This window comes from Equus caballus, chromosome 25, assembly GCF_041296265.1.
Source record: "Equus caballus isolate H_3958 breed thoroughbred chromosome 25, TB-T2T, whole genome shotgun sequence".
In the NCBI taxonomy this organism is placed as follows: Eukaryota; Metazoa; Chordata; class Mammalia; order Perissodactyla; family Equidae; genus Equus; species Equus caballus.
In genome coordinates this window covers 27,356,767-27,383,980 of record NC_091708.1, presented here as the reverse complement: position 1 = coordinate 27,383,980, position 27,214 = coordinate 27,356,767, and the positions used below count along the sequence as shown (strand labels likewise).

At 52.9% G+C, this 27,214-nt stretch overlaps 2 protein-coding genes across 18 annotated transcripts in view; one reads left to right on the top strand and one right to left on the bottom strand.

Moving 5' to 3' along the window:
• AKNA (AT-hook transcription factor) overlaps positions 1 to 27,214 on the top strand; it is a 103,376-nt gene that overhangs the window by 38,527 nt on the left and 37,635 nt on the right. For 10 of the 16 annotated variants that reach the window (XM_070251683.1, XM_070251686.1, XM_070251684.1 and 7 more), the window contains 8 exons: positions 418 to 629; positions 2,156 to 2,318; positions 8,126 to 8,302; positions 8,959 to 9,074; positions 9,688 to 9,834; positions 10,811 to 10,906; positions 11,535 to 11,651; positions 11,908 to 12,100. In XM_070251683.1, coding sequence (XP_070107784.1) covers positions 418 to 629; positions 2,156 to 2,318; positions 8,126 to 8,302; positions 8,959 to 9,074; positions 9,688 to 9,834; positions 10,811 to 10,906; positions 11,535 to 11,651; positions 11,908 to 12,100 — 1,221 coding nt within the window. Of the gene's footprint in view, positions 1 to 417; positions 630 to 2,155; positions 2,319 to 8,125; positions 8,303 to 8,958; positions 9,075 to 9,687; positions 9,835 to 10,810; positions 10,907 to 11,534; positions 11,652 to 11,907; positions 12,101 to 15,096; positions 16,181 to 27,214 lie in introns of those variants that run through there. The other 6 variants (XM_070251689.1, XM_070251687.1, XM_070251688.1 and 3 more) reach the window with 2 other exon arrangements.
• Positions 18,122 to 21,577, bottom strand: LOC100051420 (alpha-1-acid glycoprotein 1). 2 transcript variants are annotated; one of them, XM_014735998.3, is made up of 6 exons: positions 21,399 to 21,577; positions 20,863 to 21,005; positions 20,561 to 20,631; positions 19,660 to 19,767; positions 19,411 to 19,514; positions 18,122 to 18,324 (listed from the first exon to the last, which is right to left on the bottom strand). In XM_014735998.3, the coding sequence occupies exons 1-6, from the start codon at positions 21,510 to 21,512 to the stop codon at positions 18,259 to 18,261; spliced, it is 606 nt and encodes a 201-aa protein (XP_014591484.1). In that variant the 5' UTR covers positions 21,513 to 21,577; the 3' UTR covers positions 18,122 to 18,258. The 2 variants fall into 2 exon arrangements, with proteins under 2 accessions (XP_014591484.1, XP_005605798.1); XM_005605741.4 differs by having other exon boundaries at positions 20,561 to 20,637; positions 21,399 to 21,562.

Below are 27,214 nucleotides of genomic sequence, written 5' to 3'. Positions count from 1 at the left end.
GGCAATCAGGGTGGCTGCCTGGAAGAGATGGGCTGGAACTCAAAGGGAAGGGAGGGGATGTGGGTGAAGGGTGGGGTGACGGAGCCACCATGTAGAGTGACGGCCTCCAGAGCTGGGTGCAGGCCCCTCAGGAGGCCCACCTGGTGACGGGAAGAATGGATTAGAAATTCTATTTCTCTGAATATTTTCTAAAAACGAAATTGAGCTTTATAATTTTGCATACATGGGTGGGCAGTACAGCTGTGCCGTTTATAAAGAAATGCGTGTATAACAGGGGTGCATCCTCAGAAATTCTGTCCTGCCGGGATGCGAAGTCCCAAAGGTCAGGAGCTCACGGGGTTAGCGTGTGGAGGGGCTCGGAGGCCGCGGCCTTTCTCAGGGTGACCTCAACGTGTCTCTCCCTCCATGGTCCCTCAGCGCCCCAGGGCCACTAACCCAGCCCTTCACTGCGTCTGCACCCCGGAATGCAGCCTCCCACCCCCAGACCAGGGGTCCTCCGGTCCCCAGAAGAGTCGCTGAGCCCAGCACACCCAGGAGCCGAGCCCAGAGGCGCCCCTCCGGCCGGGACAGTCCCCGCCGGCAGAGGGCACCCAGCTTCCGCCTGGAGCGGGCACTGGCGGCCGAGATGGGTGAGTAGATGCAGCTGAGATGGGCAGCCCCTGGGGGGTGGCCAGATTGCATGGATTAAAAAATAAAACCAACAAAGGGCTTACCTTCCCCTTTAGGGTACAAAACATCATAAAGGTTCATTGTAGGAAAATTTGAAATTACGGACAGAGTGGGCCAAAGGGAAGGAAAGGAAAAGATATGCTGGAAACCATTGCTGCTGACATTTTGGTGTGGAACCTGCGGGTTGTTCTCTGTGCCAGCGTGTGTGTGTTGATTGACACGCACTTAAAACGAACATGGGACCATATTATACACGAATGTCTGATAACCTTTTTTTCTCTAAACATTGTGTCATGCACACTTTCCATGTCTATAAAATCTATGATTTAGTTTTTACATTTAAGAAATGAATTTATTTCCTTAAAAAAAGAAATAAAACAAATAGACAGGAAAGAACATAAGTGGGTGAATTTTCACGAGGTGAACACAGGCCAGGAAAGTCAACATGGTCAGAACCCCAGAAGCTGCCCGCCCAGGCCCCCTCCAGCCACTCCCACCCCTCCCCGAGGGAACCCCTGTCCTCGCTTCTAACACCCCACATTTGCTTGGCCTCTTTTGAAAGTTCAATGTTTAACATTTTTTTTAATTAAACTTTAATTAAAAATTTAATTAATTACTGGTTCCCAGAGATCCCACGTGTCCTTGACTTAGTGTCTCCCAATGATATCTTGCAAAACTACTGTGCGATGTCACCACCAGGTGTTGACATGGATTTGGTCCAGATACAGAACAGGCCACCACCGGCTCCCTCGTGTTGCCCTTTTATAGACACACCCGCTTCCCCCTGCCCCACCCCCTCCTCAGCTCCTGGTGACCGCTAATCTGCTCTCCATTTCTCTAATTTTGCCATTTCAAGAATGTTACATAAATGGAATCATATACCATATGACCTTGTAGGATTGGCTTTTTCACTCAGCATAATTCTCTGGAGATTCATCTGGATTGTTCCATGTCTCCATAGTTTGTCCCTTTACCGATTGCTGGTTGTTTTTAATGCGCGGGCCAGACTAGCGGTCTGGACCTCCAGCCGCCCATCCCTTTGAGAGGCTGCAGTTTTGAACCTCTCCCCAGAAACACGCACACAGGCAAGGGTGTGACTGCATTTTCAGAGGGAGGGGGAGGCTGTGAAGCCAGTCCCAGAACCACGTGGTGATGCACCACAGAGCTGGGGGGCCCACGTGGAGGAGCCACGAGCTCTTTGCTAGTCGGGGAAGGTCCCGAAGACTTGGCTCTGATGCGGAGACGGCGGGCTGGAGGGGGCGCTCTCACCCGCAGCAGCTCTGCAGGCCACGCTCTGCACCCCAAGCTCCCGGCACAAACCGCATCTTCTGGTTTGAGGTCAGTGGGTCATTGACCTCATCAGGAACTTCATTTGTGACCTCAGCTGGGCACCTTCTCTTGCCCCCCAATCCTTCCACCCACACACGATCCCGCTTCGATGGGCGTCCCTGCGTGAACTCACTTGGGTCTCTTTCTGCCTCCCCAGCGCTCCCAGGCTCCGAGCTGGAGGGGCGAAAGCGGGTTTCTGAACAGCGGCCCCGCAGCACGACCGTCAGCCCGCCCAGCACCCCGGCCCCTGCACCTGCCGTTCTGCCCTGTGGACTGACAGAGACCACCTCCACCCTACTGCTCACCAGGACAGGGCGAGAGTAAGCTGGGGACGTGGGCACTGGCGATTCAAGCTCATCATAGGGCTGGGAGAGTGATGCCCGGGAGGCAGGGGCTCGGCCCGTGGTGGCTGTGCTGGGCCACACAGACCCGGGTGTCCCGCCTCCCAGCTCAGGGCTGTTCTCCTGGGACCTCAAGGACCTAGCCTTTGAGGAAGCTCCTCCAGCCGTGGGCGATGACCTAGCGGTTTGCCTTCCTGGTGTTGAGACCTCACTCTCTGCCCTCCACAGCTCCCTTCCAGGCAGGTCTGCGCTTCCCACAGTGCGTTTCCTGCAGTGCATGCACTCAGTCTAAGACCTGAAAAGAGACTTCTCTTCTTTTTAATCCTAGCACAGTTTTTCTTTTCTTTTCTTTTTTATTATTTTATTGAGGTCTTAATGGTTTATAACATTGTGTAGTTTCAGGTGTACATTATTATTTCTCAGTTTCTGTATAGACTGCATTGTGCCCACCATCTAAATGTGCCCCTTTACCCCTTATGCCCACCCCCCAACCCCCTTCCCCTCCAGTAACCCCTAATCTGTTCTCTTTGTCCCTGTGTTTGTCTTTCACATATAAGTGAAATCATCTGGTCTTTTTCTCTCTCTATCTGGCTTATTTTGCTTAACATCATACCCTTAAGGTCCATCCATATAGTTGAAAATGGCACAATTTTGTCTTTTTTGTGGCTGAGTAGTATTCCATTGTGTATATATACCAGATCTTTATCCCATCATCTGTCGATGGGCACTTGAGTTGCTCCCACATCTTTGCTATTGTGAATAATGCTGCAATGAACTTAGGGGTGCATAAGTCTCTTCGAATTGCTGATTTCAAGTTCTTTGGATAGATACCCAGAAGTGGGATAGCTGGGTCGTATGGTATTTCTATTTTTGATTTTTGAGAAATCTCCATACTGTTTTCCACAGCGGCTGCACCAGTTTGCATTCCCACCAGCAGTGTATGAGGGTTCCCTTTTCTTTGCACCCTCTCCAGCATTTGTTACTTTTTCTTTTGGTGATTGTAGCCATTCCAACAGGTGTAAGGTGATATCTCATTGTAGTTTTGATTGGCATTTCAGTAATACTTAGTGATGTTGAACATCGTTTCCTGTGCCTGTTGGCCATCTGAATATCTTCTTTGGAAAAATGTCTGTTCATATCCTCTGCCCATTTGTTGATCCTGCTGTTTGTTTTATTGTTGTTTAGTTAAGTGAGTTCTTTATATATTATGGAGATTAACCCCCTGTCAGATATATGATTTGCAGATAGTTTCTCTCAGTTGGTGGGTTGTCTTTTTGTTTTGTTCATGGTTTCCTTTGCCTTGCAGAAGCTTTTTAGTCTGATGTAGTCCCAGTTATTTATTTTTTCTTTTGTTTCCCTTGCCTGAGTAGACATGGTATTTGAAAAGATGCTACTAAGACTGATGTCAAAGAGTGTACTGTCTATATTTTCTTCTAGGAGTTTTATAGTTTCTGGTCTTACTTTCAAGTCTTTGATCCATTTTGAGTTAACCTTTGTGTATGGCGAAATATAATGGTCTACTTTCATTCTTTTACATGTGGGTGTCTACTTTTCCCAACACCATTTCTTGAGGAGGCTTTCCATTCTCCATTGTATGTTCTTGGCACCTTTGTCGAAGACTAGCTGTCTGGAGATGTGTGGTTTTATTTCTGGGCTTTCAATTCTGTTCCATTGATGTATGCATCTGTTTTTGTCCCAGTACCATGCTGTTTTGATTACTGTGGCTTTGTAGTATGTTTTGAAGTCAGGGATTGTGATGCCTCCAACTTTGTTCTTTTTCTCAGTGTTGCTTTAGCAATTCAGGGTCTTTTGTTGCCCCGATATGAATTTTAGGATTTATTGTTCTATTTTTGTGAAGAACGTCATTGGGATTCTGATTGGGATTGCACTGAATCTGTAGATTGCTTTGGATAGTATGGACATTTTAACTATGTTTATTCTTTCATTCCCTGTGCATGGAATATCTTTCCTTTTCTTTATGTCATCATCGATTTCTTTCAATAATGTCTTAGAGTTTTCATTGTGTAGGTCTTTCACCTCCTTGGTTAAATTTATTCCTAGACATTTTATTATTTTTGTTGCGATGGTCAATGGGATTGTATTCTTGAGTTCTCTTTCTGTCAGTTCGTTATGAGAGTATAGAAATGCAACTGATTTTTCTAAGTTGATTTTTCTCCCCTGCAACTTTGCTGTAGTTGTTGATTATTTCTATTAGTTTTCTGATGGATTCTTTAGGGTTTTCTATATATAGAATCATGTCTGCAAATAGCGAAAGTTTCACTTCTTCCTTTCCCATTTGGATACCTTTAATTTCTTTTTCTTGACTGACTGCTGTGGCCCAAACCTCCAGTACTATGTTGAATAAGAGTGGTGAGAGTGGACACCCTTGTCTTGTTCCTATTCTCAGAGGGATAGCATTCAGTTTTTGCCCATTGAGTATGATGTTGGGTGTGGGTTTGTCATATATGGCCCTTATTATGTTGAGGTATTTTCCTTCTATCCCCATTTTATTTATAGTTTTTGTCATAAATGCTGTTGGATCTTGTCAGATGCTTTCTCTGCATCTATTGAGGTGATCATGTGGTTTTTGTTCCTCATTTTGTTAATGTAGTGTATCATGTTGATTGATTTGCGGATGTTGAGCCATCCCTGCGTCCCTGGAATAAATCCCACTTGATCATGGTGTAGGATCTTTTTAATGTATTGCTGTACTCAGTTTGCAATATTTTGTTGAGAATTTTTGCATCTATGTTCATCAGTGATATTGGCCTGTAATTTCCCTTCTTTCTGTTGTCCTTCACTGGCTTTGGGATCAGGGTGATGTTGGCCTCGTAGAATGGGTTAGGAAGGGTTCCATCTTCTTCAATTTTTTGGAATAGTTTGAGAAGGATAGGCACTAAATCTTCTTTGAATGTTTGGTAGAATTTTACCATCTGGTCCTGGACTTTTATTTTTGGGGAAATTTTTTATTACTGTTTCAATCTCTTTAATTGGGATTGGTCTGTTCAGATTCTTTATTTCTTCTTGATTCAGTTTTGGGAGGGGTGTGAGTCTGAGAATTTATCCGTTTCCTCCAGGTTGTCTATTCTTTGGCATACAGTGTTTTATAGTATTCTCTTACAACCCTTTGTATTTCTTTGGTATCCGTGGTACCAGCACAGTTCTCCTACAAAGAAAGTTGCTCCTGGCTTGGTTAAACAGAAATGGGAAAATGGGTTGCTCAGTCCTCTTGCCTCTCCTCTGAGATGCTTTTGGCCCATCATCCATCACGTGCCACTGCTGGATGGGGGTGTCCATCCCAGAATGCACTGGGAAGACCGCTTTGCAGTCATCAGTCCTTGGGCCTGTGCGATCGTGGGGCTGTCCTGGTCCCTGTCTGTGAAGACGGGTCCGGTTGGTGCCGTCAGGCTTCCTGGCCTGAGTTTAATAAGTACACTCCGGCAGTCTCCTCTGACATCAGCATAGGAATTAGAGGCTTATTTGCCTAAGGCCTACCGGCCCCTGGAAATACAATAGTGGATGAGACAGTCCTTGGCCTCGTAAGGGTCACATCTTGAAGGATGGACAAAGAAACAGGCAGTCGCACCACCAGTGTAAGTCCAGTGGTGGCAGAGCCTCGAAGGACTGTGGGAGCACAGGGAGGGGGCCTCTAGCCCAGGCAGGGGCTGCAGAGAGGGCTTCCTGGAGGAAGTGGCATCTCAGCTGAGACCAGAAAGAAGAGAGGTGGAAGAGTATCCCCAGCAGAAGGAACAGCATGTGCAAAGGCCTAGAGGTGAGAGAGTGCCCATTACGTTTGAGGAGCCAAATGTTCATTCTAGCCTGATCCTCGGGTGCGAGGTGGTGGGTGTTGAGCAACAAAGGCAGAGAGGCAGACGGGGAGACCTGGGGGAGGTCTTGGAGGGCCTTGAACACTGTGACTAAAGGTTTGGACAGTGGCGGGGCTCAGAGAAGGTGCTCACGGAATGTTCGTGGACGCCTGCAGCCCCATCCGAGGACAGTGATGGGTGCCCAGCAGGCAGGGGTGTGGTCGGGGTACGTTGTAGAGCCAGCTCTCAGGCCACCAGGAGGGTGAGGAAAGAGGCCGAGAGACTGCTGAGAAGGCTGCCTCACCCCGGGAGGGATGAGGGACCAGTGGGGAGGGGGTGCATCTGAGAAGAGATGTTAGACGTTGGACCCACAGGACTTGGGAGCTGGCTAACTCTCTGGGGTGCTCAGGGAAGGAGAAGGGTCTAGAACGACTCAGATTTCTGGCTGACCAAACAGTTGGCGCCGATACAGAGATGGGAACTCAGGAGGGGAGTGAGTTTGCAGGGAAGAAGCATTTGAAGGGCCAGCTGGCACTCAACCACTGAGGAATTAAGTCAGAGAGACTGAGACTCTGACACAAACAACCCAGAGACGGCAGGTGACCCCCGAGTGGGATTCCGAGTGCCCGCCCCATTCAGCAGCCTTGGGCCTGAGACAGGAACCAGAGCTGCCCTCCAGGTCTGCACACAACACGCAGCCTCGGCCCTGCCTCCCAGGGGTCACCTGGGGATGGAGCTCTCCATAGCCAGCGCCCCCACAGTTCACCTGGGAAACCCCAACACGTGCCCCCCTGGGGAGGTCCCAGGGAACCACCACCCTGGACTCTGTGCTGGGGCAGAGCCAGAGAGGGGTCCCCGCTCCCCCTGCGCACTCATCTGAGAGCTGGAGGTGGCACCAACACACACTCACCCCTCGGGCCAGGGGCCACCAGGCAAGAAGTCACCCTGAGGGGCTCCCCGCCCAGCAGCTGGCCCAGGAGTGGATGGAGAGCCTGTCGCGGCCTGAGGATGGCCAGGCCGTGCCCACACCCTGATGCTCTCTGAGGAGGGGGTGTGTGGGGGGGTCTGGGGGGATCCTCTGCCGCCATGCCCACCACGCCCTCAGAAGGAGACTCTGGAGCTTCAGGGAGGGGTGGAGAGAAATGTAGACAGGATTTCCTGCCAGCTGCTGGCAGCTCATGAGGTCCCATCTCAGGCTGGCTGCTTTGGGGGCTCCACTGGGAGGACAGCAGCCTTGCAGAGGGTGCCCCGGCATCTCCCAGCCTGGTCCTGTTCCGGTCGTGGAGGGAAGTCCCGTGGCATCTCCGCGTCCTCTCCCCATGCACGGCCTGCACTCTGCTCCTCTGGAGCCTGGGGTACCTTCAGTGGCGTTCCCTGAGCATCTCAGAGCTGTAGGGTCCCGGGGTGTGAGATCGGGAAGCCCTGGCTCACTATCTGGTGGGGAGACAGAGGGACGAGCATCTTCTGCTGGGAGTGGAGACATGAGCTTGACCAAGATGGGAAAGTTTTGGGGGACCCAGGAGCGAGGGGCTGAGTCAGGGCAGGAAGAACCCGGGCCTGGACGGGGAGTTAGAGTTTCTGCAGACAGAGAGGGGAGGGAGGGCAGCCCAGGGGCCGAGGCGGGGGCCGAACTCCAAGTGTCAAGTGGAACGTGAACCAACGCCCTCCTTACTCTGCACCCTCGTCTCTGTCTGGAGAAATTGTCGCTGGGGTTTCCGAACAGCTTCTCAGAGGCCCTGCGTGTGAGTGTGTGACCCTCAGAGTTCGGCTCTGCTCACCGAACGTGCAGGAACGTGGACTCAGAGAGGTGTCACCAGATAGAGCCAGAAAAGCGGACACACAAGGAGGGTCTGGAGTCCATGACAGCAGAGGAGGACCCTGTGCTGCTAGAAATGACACAGACGGGACATCCAGGCAGCACTGTGGGGCAGCTAGTTCATCCGCATCTCCTCTTTCTCACTGTCCCTCTGTCCCCTACAGCCAGGCCATCCGGGAGCTGCAGGAGGAGGTGGCACGGCTCCGTCTGCGGCTGGAGGACAGTCTGCACCCGCCGGCCCCAGGCAGCCCCACGCGCCCTGCGTCTGCCTTCAACCGCCCTGCCCGGGCCCGCGCCCGTCCAGCCGAGGCCTCAGCCCCCTGGGGCCCCCACTGTGGCAGGTGGGTGACCCCAAATGCCCGCCCCTGTGCCCTCGTGAAGGCGCAGAAGCTAGACTTGGCCAGCCTCGGGGGATCTCCCCAGACATGTGGCCTCAGGCACAGCCACACCCCTGTCTCACTCATTCACTCCATCATTCACTCATTCACTCCATCATTCACTCACTCTGACATGGTTTTACTGTGTAATATTTGATGCATAAAAGAATATATTGAACATACGTGTTAATAATAAAGCAAAATACAGCGAACATCCCTGAACTCACCAGCCAACTCTGAGCCAGCCGATCTCCAGGACTCTCAGCGTCTCACCCACCCACTCTGTCATCATTCACTTACGATGACATAAAATCAGCTAACTTCTTCTGTTTCTATGAGAGGACACTCCCTGAAGGGGTTTACGGACATTGTCTCATGAATCGTTCTAACAACCTCTGAGGCAATTGCTTTCCTTATCCCCATTTGACAGATGAGGAAACTGAGGGTCAGAGAGGCTCAGAGCCATTTTCTGGGATTCTGACTCCAGGGTGTTTGGTTGGGACCCTGTGCCCTCTCCTCCCATTATGTTATAAGCATATGTTATAAGGTTCTCTCCTGCTCACTTTTGAAGGCTTCATAAACCTCCTCCAGTGACATCCTCTCTCTCTCCCTTTTGCTAGTAAATCCACAGAGAGACTGTCTGGTGAGCCTGGAGGTGCCGAGCCAGCTGTCCCGGCAGGAAGGCGGCGGGCCAGGTCCTCCTCGGTGCCTCGGGAGGTGCCCCGACTGTCCCTGAGTAAGTGACCACCTGCCAGGGCTCATTTCAGGTGGCCACAGTCTGGGCGCGTCGGCTCAGTGGTCAGGGCCCACAGCAGCAGCCTTGGAGGAGAGTTGGAGAAGGTTTTTGTGTGTCTGTTGTAGGCGATTGTAGTGTCTGGAGCACAGTGCTCCTCCAGCAAGAGCCACTGTCCCTCAAGGGGCTTGCATATGTCTCCTCTTGCTGAGTCTTCACTGCAAGATGGGCTGCACTGTCCACATTGTGCAGTTGAGGACCCAAGCCTGACGGCGCAGAGAACCTGCCTGAGGGAGCTCGGCTCCACACTCAGTGCCTGGGGCCCAGCCCCAGCTCCCTCCTTCCTGGCCCTGTGACCTTGGCCCGGGTGCTGCCCTGCTCCGTGCAGTTACAGGCACAGCTAATAGTGCGGTACCAACAGCATCCCCTTCCTGGGATGGCTGTGAGGGTGCACCGCACGGCGCCTGCCCGGTGTCCAGACCAGCGCTGAGAACGAGGTCAGGGTTGGGAATGTGTCTGCTCTCATTACTAAGGGGCAGGTCTGGACTAGCTACACCCATGCCCAAGCCAGTGGACCCACCCCGGCCCCTCTGATGTTCTTCTCTGTCCACCCCAGGTTCGGAATCTGAGCCAGCCTCCCTCCGGCTATTCTCTGAGAAGAGCAGGACCACCACGGACAGCCCACCCACAGCTGGGGACGGAATGAGAGGAGTGGGCAGCGCCAGACGGCCAGATCGGGTCACCTTCCGGGGCCAGTACACAGGTCAGGAAGGGAGGGCGGGGTGGCATGGTCCCCAGGGTGGTCTTCTCTGTCTTGAGCAGCCCTTTCTGAGACCCAGGGGCCATTCACATGTTACCACTTTCTCTGCATCCGTGATATGAAGTCATCTGGGAGGGCTGCCTCTGAGAATCTCAGGGCATTTGTCCATCAGTCATTCAGCAAACAGTTTCCAACGCCTCCGTGCCCCAGGGCCCATGCGTGGTTCTGGGAGCCCATGCAGCTGTCAATCATAAGGAGGGTCAGGAAGCACCTGCTGTGGCAGGACCTGGGCTGCAGGTGAACACAGAATCATCTACTCCCGCCCGAGCTCCAGGGCTGGGTCCCCGGGGACCCTGGGTCATGAACCAGGCACCCCGCACAGAGTCAGGCTCCAGATGACACACAGTAGGATTTCAAAGTGCTTAACATTGAAACCTGCCAGTGCTGGGCAGAGTGCCTCGTGGATCCAGCCCCATCCAGTTCCCCCAACAAGCCTGTAACACGCGCACCATGACTGTCTCCATCTTACAGCCCCTGGAGCACAGGGAGCAAACCCTGCTGCCCCCAGGCCCGAGCCCTTCCCATCCCAGCCAGCTGGTTGGGGTCCCGCGGGAGCTTCCCTCTGCCCTTGCTGAGCCCGGCTTCCTGGGCTGCTTTCACATCCTGACCGAGCTTGGGTTTGTTGACTGCTTCTGTGGGTCACGAACCAGGCAGCTGGTACCCAAGTAGGATGTGGGATGCAGCAGGAGTCTGGGAGAGCTTACAATAAACAGACACATAAATATGTTTTTATGTACATGTGTATATGTGCACATATACTTACATATCTACGTATTTATGCACATATATTACGTGTGTGTGTGCGCACACAAAGAGAGAGTGTGCAAACGACCTGGAGGGAGAGGAGAGAGCATTGTGCCACCTGCTCCAGCTCCACACCCTCCCAGAGTCACGCCCACTGTTCTGGTTTCCTCCCCAGGCCAGGAGTACCAGGTGCTGACCCCCAAGACTGTCCCCAGAGGCAGTGGCACAGCCTCCTGTCCCCACTGCCAGCCTGTCAGGACCCAGGATGCAGGTGAGGGACGGTCCCTGGAGAGGTGGCCAGGGTACTGAGGCTGTAGCTTCCTCTCTCCGGGAGGGAGCACTGGCCGCTGGGGGCGCCCTAGCTCAGTGGGGGTCAGGCACAGACCAAGAAACCGGACTGTTCTGGGCTTCCGGGCCCTGCAGGGCATCCCGCCCTCACCCCTATGGCTCCGGGGGCCGCCACCTGAAGCTGCCCTTCTGGGATGGGGAGCACAGGGTGGGGCAGGGAGCACGTGACTCAGCCTGGGGCTGGGAGGGCTTCCCAGAGTGGGTGGTGGCTGGCTGCTCTCATCATGCCCCCATTTTATCTTGGCCAATCAGTCAGCCTCTTGGAGCCTCAGTTTCCCCGTCTGTAAACGGGGCAGTGATGAGAGGAGCCAGCCCAGGGGCTTGTTGCATCTGATAAAACAATGCAGGAAGACCCTGAGCAGAGGGCCAGGCTCATGCGAGGCTGACTCTCACTGTCCTGGTTGCCATGGATACTGTTGTCCCCGGTGGGGGCAGCGCGTCTCCAGGCAGAGGTCCCTGAGGGCAGCCTGGGGCTGCGGGAGGCCTGTCTGGGGGTTCAGGCCTGAGGGTTCAGATACACCTTCTCCTGATGTCGCTTCCTTCTCTTCTAGGCGGTGCTGCCCCCAGGGACCCACCGGGACCGTCTCCCACAGACGTCCTGCGCTGTCCCCTGTGTGGTGGAGCTGGGTCCCGCCCAGAGGGGGACGCTTCAGATCCTCCCACCTCTGGTAGGATGGGGCTCAGTCTCCTCTCCCAGTAGCCCCCAGCTCTCCTGGATGGGGGTCGGGGCCCTGGCGGGTTTAGACGGGGCGCGCTTCCCCAGTCTGGGACGGAGCGAATGGGGCAGAGGGCTGCTTCCCAAATCGAGGCCTCCCAGGAGCCACCCCGTGTCCCGTCTACCGAGCAGGGGCCAGGCGACCTTCTGCTCTCTGCCTGACCTTCCCCAGGAGTCAGACTGAGTCCCTGTGCTGTCCCTCCCCACAGGGGCAGAAAAGGCCTCCACGAGGGGATGCGCACCTGCGACTTCCAGCCCCAAGCAGAGGAGCCAGCGGGTGGGCTCGCCGTCCTGGCCACCCCCCGGACTGTGGTATCTGGCCGCCGCGCCCTCAGCACCACCCACTCCCGCGTTGGCCTACGTCTCCCCGGTTCCCGTCCTGCCTTATCCATCAGCCACTGTGTAAGCACCTTCCATTCCCACCCTCCCAGCCTCTCTCTGTGTCTAATGTGCAGAACAAGCCGGACACTCGTGTAGTCACTCAACAAACCCTGAATGCACCCTGTGTACCAGGCGCTGGGACCCAGCGGTGAAGGCGCCTGGCAGAGGGCCCTGGCATCTAGGAGCTGACAGCCTCGGGGGTCTAGAACCCTAACCATCCTCCATTTCCTCATGGGTCTTCTCAGCGAGCAAGAAAAGTGTGCTCATGTTTTTTTTAAACGGCTTTATCTTGTAGAACAGTTTAGGTTTATAGAGAAATCGAGCAGTGGTACAGAGTTCCCATGTGCCCCCACACATGCAGTGTCCCCCATATTGACATCGGACGCTAATATGGGGCATTGGCACAGTTGGTGAGCCATGTAAACACTGTTAGTAACTGAAGCCCACAGGGTATTCAGGTTCCCGCAGTTGTCCCTGAAGCCCCATCTCTGCCCCAGGCTCCACCAGGACCCCACACACTCACTCCTCACGGCTCCTGGGGCTCCTCTGGCTGTGACAGGTGCTCAGTCATCCCTTGTCCCTCATGACCTGACAATCTGGAGGACTGACTGTCAGGCTCGAGGATTTGATGGAACCTCATCAGGACAAAAAGACGCAGCGGGGTAGGCGGAAGGGGGTCAGGCCCAAGAGTCAGTGCTCCCTGGGGTCCCGTCGGCCACCTCTTAGTGCGGTGGCCTCGGTCAGGCTGCCTCCTCGAGGAGCCTCAGTTTCCCCATCTGTGAAGCGGGGGATAGCCTCCATCACCACAGTGGTGTGACGGTGACGTGAGGCTGTGACAAGGACCACGGCCGTGACTGTGGAGCTGATAGCGCAGTGCCCGCACCTGCTCACCGCTGGATACCCCCGCAGGTCTCCCGACCCCAATGTGGTCCCTGCCCTGCAGGCGAGTTGGGGCGGGTCCTTAGGGAAGCCTGCTCCATCCACTGCGAGAGGCCACGGCGCATGCGCAGGCCTGCGCGGAGCTCGTGGAGATGCCCCCTGTGACCCGCTCATCTGGCAGGACAGCCTCCCTGGGATTTGGGAACCAGGATGCAGCTCTGAGCGCCCGTGGGAGCCAGGGGTCTCTCCACTTCCGAGGCCCTTCGTTCCATGTCCTTCGAGGCTCAGGTCTGTGGACATCACTAGCCAGGCTGCGCTCCCCAGGCCTGGACGGACGCGGGGAGGGGAAAGGCCCTGGTCCTTAGTGCCTGACAGACCGCCAGTAGGAGCCTTGTCACCTTGGGCGGGTCACACTGCTCCTCTGGGCCTCAGTTTCCCCTCTGTGAAGTGGGCTGTAGTGAGGATCAAGTGAACTAGTGTCTGGAGGACGCATCGTACACGGAGGGCGGCCGGTACCCACAGCGCAGCTGACGCTGCTGAAATTGGCCCTGATTGTGCCCAGGAGAGTCTCCAGCTGTCAATCAGCAGACTGCGCATGCTCAGTGGCCGCGGCCCTGCGCTTCAGGAAGCGGACCGGGCCTGCGCTGCCCCCTGCTGGTCGGCCGCCGCACAGCGCCTGCGTCGGAGGCTTTCAGGCCGGGATGGCTTTTTGTTGGTTTTCTGTTTGGCTGTTTGTGTTTTCGTTCTTGCCTTTTTTTAGCTCTGCCCGTGGGGAGTTTTGGGTAACTTTCAGGCCGAGCTGGTCCTCCAATTCTCAGAAGGTCGGGGTGTGTGGGAGCCCAGCAGTCACCCCGCATAGTGCCCGAAGGAGGGAGGAGGATTCAGAAGCCTGTTTATTGGGTTCAGCTGATTCGGATCAGCATCTCCTGGGAGCTCAGTGGCTCCGGGTGTGGACCCAGCCCTGCCCGCCCAGCCCTCCGGTCATGGGCCTCAGTGGCTGCACGTACAGAGCGTTTCCGTGGCCAGGCCACGGACAGAGCTGTTAGCTAGATGATCCTGTGGGATCTCCCCGGGGACGCGGCTCCATATGGCTGTTTCCGGTGGGGAACCAGAGCCCTTGCAGGAGGAGAGGCTGGGCCAGGGTCCTGCTGCTGGAGGGGAGCATCGGTTCATGGCTTGCTGGTTATCTGTGTGTCTTCTCTGGAGAGACGATGTTCAGATCCCAGCAAAGCCCCTTTCTCACTCTGTCCATAATGGAGCTTAGAGAGTGGGGGGTCAGCAATGAGAGCAGAGTTCACATCTGCCGGGCAAGACGCCAGGGAAAGACTCCAGCCGGGTCCTCCCTCCTCCTTCCTGCTTTATTTGGGCAAGCTGCTTCTTTTCCCTCTGTCTCCCTGCCACACTTTATTCCAGACACAGGGTCACGCCCTCTTCTTGCCCATCACCACTTTCTAGGAACCCTACACTGCATGGCCTCCAATGAATGCAGGAGTCACTCCCTAGAAAATGGGTGCTGCATCTCATGAGGTCGGCCCATGGTCCTCAGACTTTAACCCACCAGCCCAAGTCCTGCAGGGCCAGGCTGGGCAGGGACCTCTCCACCTGCTGGCCTGGGTGAGTGGACCAGACCTGCTGCCTCCTGCAGACCCCTAACTGTTCTTACCACGTTGTTCCAGTGCCCCCCACTGGCACGCGGGACTCCCGTATGTGACCTCTGTCATGAAGGGGGTTTTCTGCAGAGCCTGGGGTGATCCTGGTCTCCCTGAGATCTGGCTCTGGGATGAGAAGCTCCAAGGAGGCCTCAGGGTCTGTGTTGTTCATTCCCCATTGAACCCCAGGGCTGAGCACATGGGCTGGCACGTGCTCTGTGGTGAGGAAATATTAAATGAATGGGCAGATTGAACTACTCCTTCCTGAGCCCCTGTTCGGGGTCAGACACGCCTGTTTTCTTCCTTCATCTTTCTAACACATCCCTCCAACTAGGCCTTTACTCTTCCCATTTAGATGTGGAGAAACTGAGGCCCAGAGCATCAGGATCAGAGGTCCAGTGGGGCCTTAGGACGGTTGGCTCCAAACCCCGGCTCCTTGGCGCCCCTGCCCTCTCTGTGGCTGACGCTCTCTCTGCCCTCTCTCCTCAGGTTCTTCACGTCCCCAGGACCTACCTCAGCCCGACCAGCCTCCGAGTGGCACTCCTCTTCCTCCGCCCGGCCGGCCAGGGGCCCCCGGCACTCCGTCCAGCTGGACCTGGAGGACCTGGAGGCCCTGCACCAGGCCCTGAGCCGCGCCGTCGGGGCGGCCGAGCGCGTGCGCTCCCGCAGCCGGCAGCTGAGCCGCGCCCTGGAGGCTGAGCTGCGCCAGGCCCCCAGCCTGCGGGGCTCCTGTCCCCTCTGACCCCACTCGGGGCCAGGGACCCACGGGGCAGGGTACAGGCCGCCACTGTCTCTGGGCGAGGAGTCAGCTGAAGCCCCTTCTGAAGGCCCCGGGGACCCTCAGGAGGAGGCCCCCCAGCACAGGCCCTGCCTGCTCAGCCTCAGTGTTCTCAGACCAGAAGGGGCAACAGGCTGGTCATCAAGAGAAGTGGCTGCCCAGGGGACCAGCCCTGGAGCATCTGCTGGGACCGAGACCGCCCTCCGTCCAGGCGCCACCATGGGGGCTCCTCGTCCTGCACTTGTCAACCACCTCCAGCCAATAATATGGATTTATAGACGGATGGACAGATGTTGTAAACTGAGGAGGGCTCCTGTCTTGCATCCTCTGTAGGAGGCCGGAGAAGAAGGGAGAGGCCAGGGGCTCTGGGGCACACCTGCCACTGACTGTCACCAGCCTCTCCGGAGCAGCTGTCTCTGGGACGGACGTGGCTGGGAACCCTCCCCTGGTGACTGGTGGCCCATGGGGCACCTTGAGACCACTGGGCCGTTGTAGGATGGCAGCGCTGAGGGTGACGTGTGTCCAGCCTCCCTGTGGGTGGTGAGGCCTTTCCCAGGGGCTCCAGGGAGAGACACACCCACGGAGGGCCCAGGAAGCAGGCCGCCACGGTCCCTCCCACACCTCCTCTGAGACCCCGCTCTCCCCCGGGATCCCAGGGACTCTGGCCAGTGGGCAGCTCCTCCCAGGCCGTGTCCTGCCCCCACCCTTGTAGCAGCGCGTACCTCAGCTCTTCTGGAATGTGTGTTCATTGATGATATTTGTATATTTGAGGCATTTAAAAATCTATTTTCGTTACGATGGCAAATGAAGAGAATGAATATGAAGCTCTAAAAAGAGAAAAGTAAGCCAAAAAAACCCCCCAAAACGTTCCCTAAGGTGCCCAGGTCTGTGGTGTGTGTCCTCAACTTGTGGTCCCTAAAGTCAAGTGTGTGGGGGGCGGTTGGACGCTGAGGGCCCCCCCCAGGGGGCCTGCTGGGTGCACATTCCCAGACTCCTCCTGCCTCCCTCTGGTGGCTTCTGTGTCTCCTACTTTTCCCCTCTGCCTGTCAGAGCCATAAACCTTTCGACTGGAGGGGCCTGCGAGGAGGGGCCATCTGGCCAAGCCCCTTTGTGTGGAGGCCCGAGATGCTACGAGACACACAGCAGAGCGGTGTCTGCAAACGCTTGAGCCTGGACTCTCCCTCCAGTGCTCCTTTTAGTAGCAAACAGCAAGCACAGCTGCTGTTCTCTGAGCGCCTCCCAGTCTCCAACCCCTGAGCTGAGTCCTCGGTGGGTCATCCCCACACAGCACACACACCACCCTCCAGGTTCCCATTGGGTCCCGTCTTATTGGTGAGTAGACAGAGGTTCCGGTGGGCCCTCTGCCCGCGCTCACCATGCTCAGCCTCCAGGTCCGTATCCCTTGTCACTGTCTGTTTCTTCCTCATCGCCATCGTTTTCTCTCCCCGCCTCCTGCTGCTTCTTCCCGTGGCTTTTTCTTCAGTCTCCCCACCTCGCGATTCCCTTGCCTCCCCCGCCCTCCAGGACGCACTTCTCTCTCATCGTTCGGCTGGGCCTTCTCGGGAGAGTTGGAATCGGCCTCTTGCTGAAGCCGACTCTGGGATGGGAAGACCCTTCGAGGCTTGAGCCTCTGAGTCCAGAGCCTTCTGGGAGCCAAGTGGCTGTTCCCAGATATCAGGATGGGAAAGGGGAGCCCGGGGTGGCCAGGGCCGTGTCCCCACCCTCAGCCCCTAGCAGTGTCTCCAGCTTCAAGAAAGGATGCTGAGTCTTGGGTGTGTGCAGCTGGCTCTTTGGTGGGTGGTGGCATGTGAGCGCAGGACTGGGCATCAGGCGCGGGGTTGGGACCTGTCGCTCTGAAGGCTGAGGCCGCTCATACGTGGCATTGCCTGGAAAATTCGGCCCTGACATTCCCGCCCCCCCGAGTGGAGCAGCTGCCCTCCCATGACCACAGACCCGGAGCCCTCAGGCTGGGAGGAGGCGGCCTTCCTTGCTGGCCCCTGTTCAGGTGCGCATCAGCCTCTTCCTGCCACGGGATGGGCTGCCTGCCATGGGGCCCTGTCCCAAGGGTGCAAACACATTGCAGGACGGCTGGCTCCCGGGGGCCACCTCCCACTGGGTGTCGTGTCCTCCTCCTGTGGTCAGGCAGGTGTCTGAGGACATGTCACAGAGACACACGGCACCTCGGTCTGAGGCCCCAAGCCCTGCGTCCCCTGAGTCTGCCCTGATCGTGGCACAGGCCACCGCCATTGCCAGGAATGCTCCTGACAGCCTCTCCTTGGGTCTTCCTGCCTCCAGTCTGGCCCCTCATCCCACACCTCCCCTGATGGCCAGGGGGATGTCCTTAATAGTGGCCCTCGTGCTTGAACTACATGCCTGAGTCCTCCCTGCCCCTCGTCCACCTGAACCCCTACGTGAGGTCCTCCGCCTCAACTTCCTCAAACGCGTCCTCCCAGATCCTTCAGCTGCCACGGAAACAGTGGTATCCAGTGCCTATCTTTCCCCACTGGTTCAGACGCCTCTTCCAGGCAGCCCACCCAGAATTCCCCACACAGGGAATCGTCCCCAAACTGAGATTCCACTGGGCTCAGGTACGTGGTCATCTGTCCTGGCACGTGTACTGGGGCTTCCAGCGGGGGCCCTTCCAACCAGGGGCAGGGCCTTGTCCAGTGCTCGGCCAGGACTCAACTCAGGGCGGGCTTCAACGGGAATAAATGAATGAAGGAGCAAATGACGGACTGAGTGAATGACAACTGCCTGTCCCAAAGGCAGAAGCTTTATTGTTGCAAGAGAGGGAAGGAACGGAGGTACAAAGGGTGGGTGGGGGCTGGAGACGCCCCCAAGTCCCCGAGGCCCGAACCCAGGACTGCATCCTCCTAGGCCTCCTCCTGTTTCTTCTTCCTTTCTTCCTCATGCTGCTTCTCCAGCGGCCCACACTGATCCTAGAAGATGAGGAGAGAGAGCACAGTGACGGGGAGGGCGGGGGTCCCTGGGGGAAGATGGGATGACTTGTGACTATGGTGCAGCCCACCCAGGGCTCCAGCCTGGCTCTGCCACTTCCGAGCTGGGTGACCTTGGGTGAGTCACTTTCCCTCTCTGAGCCTCAGCTTGTTCATCTCTAAAACAGGGCCTCAAACCCTTAGGAAGAGCTGGCATTTGCCGAGCACTTATGACCTGTCAAGCCCTCGTGCTGACCTCCTGCATTCTCACCACCATTGTGCAGATGGTGCAACTGAGGCTCTGGGCGGCTGCGTGACCTCTGAGGTCCCCCTGCCAGGAGATGGGGAGGCAGACTACAGGCCACGGGACCACCTCCAGTGCCTGTGTCCATCAGCCCTTTCCCAGGGTTCCCGGCCGCAGAGGAGGGGGGATTTGTGCCACTGGTGTCACAGGAGCTGACCTCAGGTGCAAACCACTGGGGATGAGTTTATTTTAATGAGCATGGGAGTATTTCATGTACATCCACAAACGTGTAACTGCTCATCGACTCCCGGGTCCCAGGTGTTGTGGCCTCGGACAGACCAGGTATAGCCGTGCATGTCACACAGGATAAGGGACAGAATTAGGGAGACCGTCACACAGGGAATTCTCAGTTAAAGCAAAAGTCGGGACAGTGCTCCTGGACCCGCTGCAGCTCGAGTGACGCTGAGAACCACAGCCCGACTCTCTCATGCACACGTGTTAGCACCGTCATGAACCGGGGGTGTGGCAGGCAGCTGTAAACGCCAGTTCCCCACGTGCTTCTCTTTCCCAGCTTCCCACCACCACACCCCAGCCACACTCTTTGCCTCCCATGAGTCCTTACAATCCCCTGCTCTCTCCAGCGTCCTCCCTAATTTTCAGTGAGTGTTCCCTCCTGGGCTCCCGTCCACCCCCGAGGGCCTCTGGGAAACGCAGCTGTCCCTGCAGAGTGGCAGGTGCTTAAAGCAGGATATCCTGCCTCCTTGTGCAGCCTTGGCTGACAGCTTTCCCTCTCTGGGCCTCCAAGGCTGCCCCAGGCCCAGCTGCCCAGGTCTCCTTGCGTTCACCTTTTTCTGATCAATGTAGACAATTTTCGACTTCTCAATGCCAATGCACCCGATGGCTTCATGGAACTCACTCATTTGCTCCTGAGTCACATCCAGTGTGTCCGCTGCAGGAGGGAGCACAGGGGCTGGGTGAGGATGCTAGGAGCCTGGGTGGGCGGCCAGGGAAGGCCAGGGTTCTGGGGGCCCAGCCCCAAGAACAGAGGGTCCCAGGGTGAGGCATTGGTGGGCGGGGGTTGGAGGGTCACCTACCGTACAAGGACAGCCCCAGGTTCTCCTTATCATCCGGGAAGTAGAGAATCATGAAGGTCTTGGGGTCCTTGGTGAGCAACACGTTGCCAACATATTCTTTGCCCAGCACTGGAGGAGGAAGCCTCTGGTGAGACCACAGGGATGGCACCGTGGTTCCCATCTCACCTGCAAGGGTGCTTGTGTGTCCAGGGCCACACAGCCAAGGGGTGACTGCCAGGGGCTCACTTGGGCCCCATGTCCCTGGCTCCTACTGTGCGCCAGGCCCTGCAGGAGCCCATTCCTCGTGTGGAAGCCCAGGAGCTGCACGCGGACTGTGGCCATCAGCCACTTCCTCCCCGTTTTGCAGATGAAAACGAGGCCTGGGGAGGGACCCGGGGCTGCTACATGCTGTGGGTCCACGTCCATCGCCATCCTGTGCTCCTACTATGTGCCCTCTCTGCAGTGATGGTGCGATGGGGGTGAAGTCACTGCCTGCCCAATGCGCAGGCTGCCCCCTTAGTTACCGGGGGATAGAGATGGATGATTGAGAGGCGGCACGGAGCCAGCCTGGGGTTTCATCCGAGGTCTCACTGCAAGTGTGTGACCTCGGGAAACTACTTGACATCTCTGTTTTCCTGTTTGCTCCTCTGATCACCTAATGTCCTCCTAGGGTTGTCTGTGAGAATTAAGTGGGTTAAAGCATGCCAGGGGCTTCAAGGTGCTGGGCACAAAGTAAGAACTCAAAACTGGTGACTATTACAGTGTGCAGGTGCCAGGACCAAGGAGACAGAAGAAGCAGGCCTGTCTCGTATTCTCTGTGTCCACAGCCCCAAGGGCTTTGGTCTCATCCCCTCCTGTAGACTGGCCCGCCCATGTCCTCCCCATTCCACACAGCCGCTCTGTGCCCGAGGGCTGCCCTCACCTTGTTTGGATAAGGTCCCTTTGTCCCGCTGGACGTTCAAGATGCTGAAGTCATAGTAGCACTGGTTGTCACTAGGGCTAGAGTGAAGGGGCAAGAAAAACAGTTAGTCAGTCAAGGAGAAGTGGACAATCACCCATCACAGACACCTGGGGTCAGGAGTCTGCTGGCAATTGGGGTCAGCCCTCCCCATTCCATGGAGGGGAAGGCTGAGGCCAGGAAGGGGGCAGGACTTGCTCCAGGTCCCCTTCGGCTCAGGGTAGAAGCCAGAAACTGGGGCTGGGCTGGGCGTGTGGGGGTCTCACATGGTCGAGTACTCCCTGAGCTGTATTGTGTCCTCCCTCTTGTTGGGGGTTAAGTGGAAGTAGGCCGCCTGGAGCTTCTTAGCTGTCTCATGGTACTCAGGGTCGCGGGAGGCTGATGCGATATAGAACCACTTGCCAGAGATCTGGGGAGAAGCCAGGAGCAGGTGAGGGAGGCTGGGAGCCGGAGTCTCGATGGTCCACAGGACAAGACTCCAGCACACCTCTCCCTCCAGTTTGCAAACAGGGTGATGGGGGCCCAGGTGAGGAGAGGACATGCAGGAGCTCACACTGAGGGTCAGACACCCCCCCACCCCAGTCACTCCTCTTTGCCCAGGACAGAATTGTCCCCTGCTGGGGACCTGACAACGAGGCTACTGAGTTGGGAGGCAGAGGAAGGCCACTGGAGGCTGGTCAGAATTTCACCCCCAGAGCCACGAGAGGAAAGGGCAGAGTCAGAGGAGGGGGCTGACCACAAGCCAGCAGGGGAGAGGGAAGCCCAGAGAGGGAGGCATCTGCCCACAGGGCCCAGCACTCACACGGTCCAGGGTGGCATCAGTGAGAGGTGCAGCCCTGAATTTGTCACAGTCCAGGCTCTGTGCGTCCAGCAGAGGAAGGAGGCTCAGGACGGCGAGGGCCCAGGGCAGCAGCATGCTGAGAAGGGGAGGCACCTGGAGCCAAATAGAACTGGTGGCTGGAGGGTACAGTGACCTGTATAAGGCGCTGTGGGCACATGTGACACAATCTGTTAATGGGGAAATGCCTTGCACAAAACCTTCCCTTCTTACCCAAAAGCCAGCTCTTGGTAAAGCCTCTAAGCCCAGGTCTAACTTGGGTCCCTAACCTGGAGGTCTGGCTGTTCAAGGCCAAGGTGGGTGTGGGCTGCACGGATATTTGCTAACTTGTGGATTTCAGTAGATGAGCCTCTTAGCAAGCTCTCACAGTTTCATCCAATTCCTGTCCCACTGACTTGAGAGGGACCCAGCCATAGATCAGATGTTGAAGGAAACTTAGAGCCCCAGGCTCTCATGGGGAGTAGGGGTGACGGGCGGGGGAGGATTTGGGGGTTGGGGTGATGGCAAATAGGGATTGAATTCAACAGAGTGTGGTGACAACGTGAAAGAGCAAATGTCCAGAGGGGCCGACCCAGTCTTAGGGACAGGGACACTTCCCAAAGAAGGGACCCTCTATGCTGAATGTCTACTTCCACAAAATGTGTTACTTGAACTATCTCTGAACATCCAAAGCAGGAAATTATCCTGTGTTTTCTCCACCCCCAGCTATGCGAGCAGAGAGACATCCTGTCTCTTTACCAGGTCATCCCAATCCTAGAGCAGTGCCCAGCACTGTGTGGTCTCAGCAAAAACTCTGGGACGAATAATTCCATTGCTCATTTGCAATTCTACCTCATGGGGTCCAATCTTCATCCATATGAATCAATACTTTGCAAAAGTACTATATGAGGAGAGACATCAGCATCATGGCAGAGTGAGCTCTCTGCTTAGACTCTCCCTCTATGATCCAGTGTAAAGGACATTCATATACCAACAGAGGACCTTCACACAACACAAACGACATCTGAGAGACGCTTGCAGCCATACGTCTGAAGGTGGTGGTGCTGGACTCCCTGGAAGAAGTGGAAGGAAGGTAAGGAGATCACCTCTCCCTCCTCCAATGACTTGGGACAGCATGGCTATGAAGGGAATGTGGGAGGAGTGGCCGTCCATGGGAATACCTTCAGTCTCCCAGTTCTCTCACTGCCCGTGGGAAAGCACCACACAGAGCTGACTAAGCTCTTGACTCCTACGCAGGGCCGCAGATAGAAGCTGTGATCAGATATTATCACTATGTGGAGGCAGAAATCCATGCCCTCAAGCAGTATGAAAAAATATATGAACTCTCCAGACTACAAGGAAAATGACAAGCACCTAGAAATTCATCCTGAAGGCCCTGAAATTTATAATCTAAATGACAGAGAATTGAAGAAGCTATCATAAAAAACCCTCAAATGGATACAAGAAAATACAGATCGACAGTTCAATGGAAAAAGGAACTTCAGCACAAAAGAGATTGAAACTATAAAGAAGAACCAATCAGAAATGTTGGAGATCAAAAACACACTGAGTGAGATAAAGAAAAATCTAGATTCCCTGAGTAACAGATTTGACACTACAGAGGAGAGAATCAGCATTCTGGAGGAAGGAAATATAGAAATGCTTCCAGTGGCGGAGGAGAGAACTAAGACTAAACAGAAATGAAAAGTTCTCCTGGAAATATCCGACTGAAATGGAAATGCAACAGAAGGATTATAGGTCTTCCAGAGGGAGAAGAGAAGGAGAAGGCAGCAGAAAGCTTGTTCAAAGTAATAATAGCAGAGAATTTCCCAAACCTGGGAAAGGAGCAGGAAATACAAGTGAAAGAAGTTGATAGGTCTCCTAACTGAATCAACATAAAAAGACCTTCTCCAAGGCATATGGTAGTAAAGTTGGCAAAAGTCAAAGATAAAGTAAAAATATTAAGGGCAGCAAGGCAGAAGAAAATAACTTACAAGGCAGCCATACAGGCTTTCAATATTTCTTAGCAGAAACCTTATAGTCTAGGAGAGAGTGGAATGATATATTCAAAAGTGTGAAAGACAAAAACTGACAGTTAAGAATATGCTATCCAGTGAAAATATACTTCAGTTATCATGGAGAAATAAAAACATTCCCAGATACACAAAAGCTGAGGGAGTTCATCGCCACAAGACCCATGCGTGAGAAGAAATGCAGAAGAAGGTTCTTATGCCTGGAGAAAAAAAAAACAAAACAAAGAACAAAAAAAAGGACCGGGTTACAAAGCCTTGAGTCAGGAGATAAATATGTAGACAAAATCAGAAAACTTCAGGACTCTATCAGAACAGGTTAGCAAACACTGAATTATAACATTAAAGATAAAGGGAAGGAAAACAAAAAATAAATATAATCTCCTCATTTTGACCACAAACTCACAACACAACGTGGAATAGGTTGTGAAAAGAACAACTTAGAAGAAGAAGAGGAAAGGGAAGGAATGAGCTTAGTCTAAGGAAATAAGAGTCCACAAGAAAATGGACTATCTCATCCACGAGATTTTTGACATGAACCTCATGGTAAACACTAAACAAATAATTAGAACAGAAACACAAATGATAGAGAGAAAACTAAGAAAACCATCACAAAAACTACCTAATTGAATTAGTAGTCTGAAATACACAGGATGAGAAACAAAGGACATGCAGAAAGACCAGAAAATAAGTGATAAGATGGCAGCATTAAGCTCTCATATATCAATAATCACTCTAAATGTAAATGGATTGAATTCTCCAATCAAAAGACACAGAGTGTCAGGATGGATTAAAGAATAAGACCCACGAATATGCTGCCTCCAGGAAACACATCTCAGCTCCAAAGACAAACACAGGCTCAGAGTGAAGGGATGGAAGATGATACTCCAAGCTAATGGGAGATAAAAGAAAGGGTGTTACCATAATTATATGAAAGCAGACTTCAAGATAAAACAGGTAAAGAGAGACAAATAGGAGCAGTACATAATGATAAGAGGGACACTCCACCAAGAAGACATAACACTAATAATTCTATATGAACCCAACACAGGCACCCAAAGTACACAAAACAACTATTAACAAACCTAAATGGAGATATTAACAACAAGACAATAATATTAGGGGACCTTAACTCCCCATTTACATCACTTACCAGAATGGACAGATCATCCAGAGAGAAAGTCAACAAGGAAACAGTGGATTCAAACGAAAAACCAGACCAGAGGGACTTTATAGATATAGATAGAACACTCCATCCAAAATGAGCAGAATTCATTCTTCTCAAGTACACATGGAACATTCTCAAAGATAGACCATATGTTGGGAAACAAGGCAAGCCACAATAAATTTAAGGAGATTGAAATCATATCAAGCATCTTTTACAACCACAATGCTATGAAACTAGAAATCAGCTACAAGAAACAAAAGCTAGGAAAGGGAAAAGATGTGGAGACTAAACAACATGCTCCTGAACTACCAATGGATCATTGATGAAATTAAAGGAGAAATAAAAAAAAAATATCTGGAGAGAAAGGAAGATGAAAACACACCATACCAAGTCATACGGGATACAGCAAAAGCAGTCCTAAGAGGGATATTCATAGCAATACCCGCCCGCCTTAACAAACAAGAAGAACCTCAAATAAGCAATCTTAAACTACACCTAACAAGACAGAAAAAGAAGAGCAAGCCAAACCGAATGTCAGCAGAAGGAGGGAAATGATGAAAATTAGAGCAGGAATAAATGCAATTGAAACAAAAAGGACAGTAAAAAGGATCAATGAAACAAGAAGCTGGTTCTTTGAGAAGATACACGAAATTGATAAACCCTTAGACAGACTCACTACAAAAGAAATAGAGAAGGCTCAAATAAGTAAAATTAGAAATGAAAGAGGAGAAATTACAACGGATTCCACAGAAATACAAAGGATTCTACAACAATACTATGAAAAACTATATGCCAACAAATTGGAGAATCTAGAGGAAACGGATAAATTCTTAGACTCATACGACCTCCCAAAACAGAATCAAGAAGAAACACAGAATCTGAATAGACCAATCACAAGTAAAGAGATTGAAACAGTCATCAAAAGTCTCCCAAAAAATAAAAGTCCAGCACTAGATGGTTTCTCAGGAGAATTATACCAAACATTCAAAGAAGATTTAAGACCTATCTTTCTGAAAGTATTCCAAAAAATTGAGGAAGACAGAACACATCCTAACACATTTTACGAGGCCAACATCACCCTGCTACCAAGCTAAGGAACGACAACACAAAGAAGGAAAAGTACAGGCCAATATCGCTGATGAGCATAGATGCAAATATCCTCAACAAAATATTGGCAAACCAACTACAGTAATACATTGAACAGATCATACACCTTGACCAAGTGAGATTTACACCAGGGGCACAAGGATGGTTGTACGTCCACAAATCAATCAACGTGATTCACCACATTAACAAAACAAGGAAAAAAACCACATGATCATGTCAACAGACAAAGAGAAAACATTTGACAAGATCCAACAGCCATTTATGACAAAAACTCTCAATAAAATGGGTATACGAGGGAAGTACCTCAACATAATAAAGGCCATATATGAGAAACCAACAGCCAACATCATACTCAACAGGGAAAAACTGAAAGCCGTCCCTCTGAAAACAGGAAGACAAGGGTGCCCACTCTCACCACTCCTATTCAACATAGTACTTACTGGAGCTTTGGGCCAGAGCAACTAGGCAAGAGGAAGGAATAAAAGGAATCCAAATAGGCAATGAAGAAGTGAAACCCTTGCTGTTTGCAGATGACATGATTCTCTATATAGAAAGCCCTAAAGAATCCATTGGAAAACCATCAGAAATAATCAACAACTACAGCAGAGTTGCAGGGTACAAGATCAACTTACGAAAGTCAGTAGCATTTCTGTACCCTAATAATGAACTAACAGCAAGAGAACTCAAGAATGCAATCCCAAAAAAGGAATAAAATGCCTGGGAATCAATTTGCCCAAGGAGGTGAAAGACCTATACAATGAAAACTATAAGACTTTACTGAAGTAAATCAATGATGACATAAAGAAATGGAAAGATATTCCATGCACATGGATTGGAAGAATAAACATAGTTAAAATGTCCATATTACCTAAAGCAATCTACAGATTGAATGCGATCCCAATCAGAATCCCAATGACATTCTTCACAGAAATAGAACAAAAAATCCTAAAATTCATATGGGGCAACAAAAGACTGCAAATAGCTAAAGCAATCCTGAGAAAAAAGAACAAAGCTCGAGGCATCACAATCCCTGACTTCGAAATATACTACAAAGCTATAGGAATCAAAACAGCATGGTACTGGCAGAAAAACTGACATACAGATCAATGGACCAGAACTGAAAGCCCAGAAATAAAACCACACCTCAATGGACAGCTAATCTTTGACAAAGGAGCTAAGAACACATAATGGCGAAAGGAAAGTCTTTTCAATAAATGGCATTGGGAAGACTGGACAGCCACATGCAAAAGAATAAAGAAGACCATTATCTTACACCATACACAAAAATTAACTCAAAATGGATTAAAGACTTGAAGGTAAGACGTGAAACGATAAAACTCCTGGAAGAAAATATAGGCAGTATGCTCCTTGACATCGGTCTTAGAAGGATCTTTTCAAATACCATGTCTACTTGGACAAGGGGAACACAAGAAAAAATAAACAAGGGGACTTCATCAGACTAAAGAGCTTATTCAAGGCAAAGGAAACCGGGAACA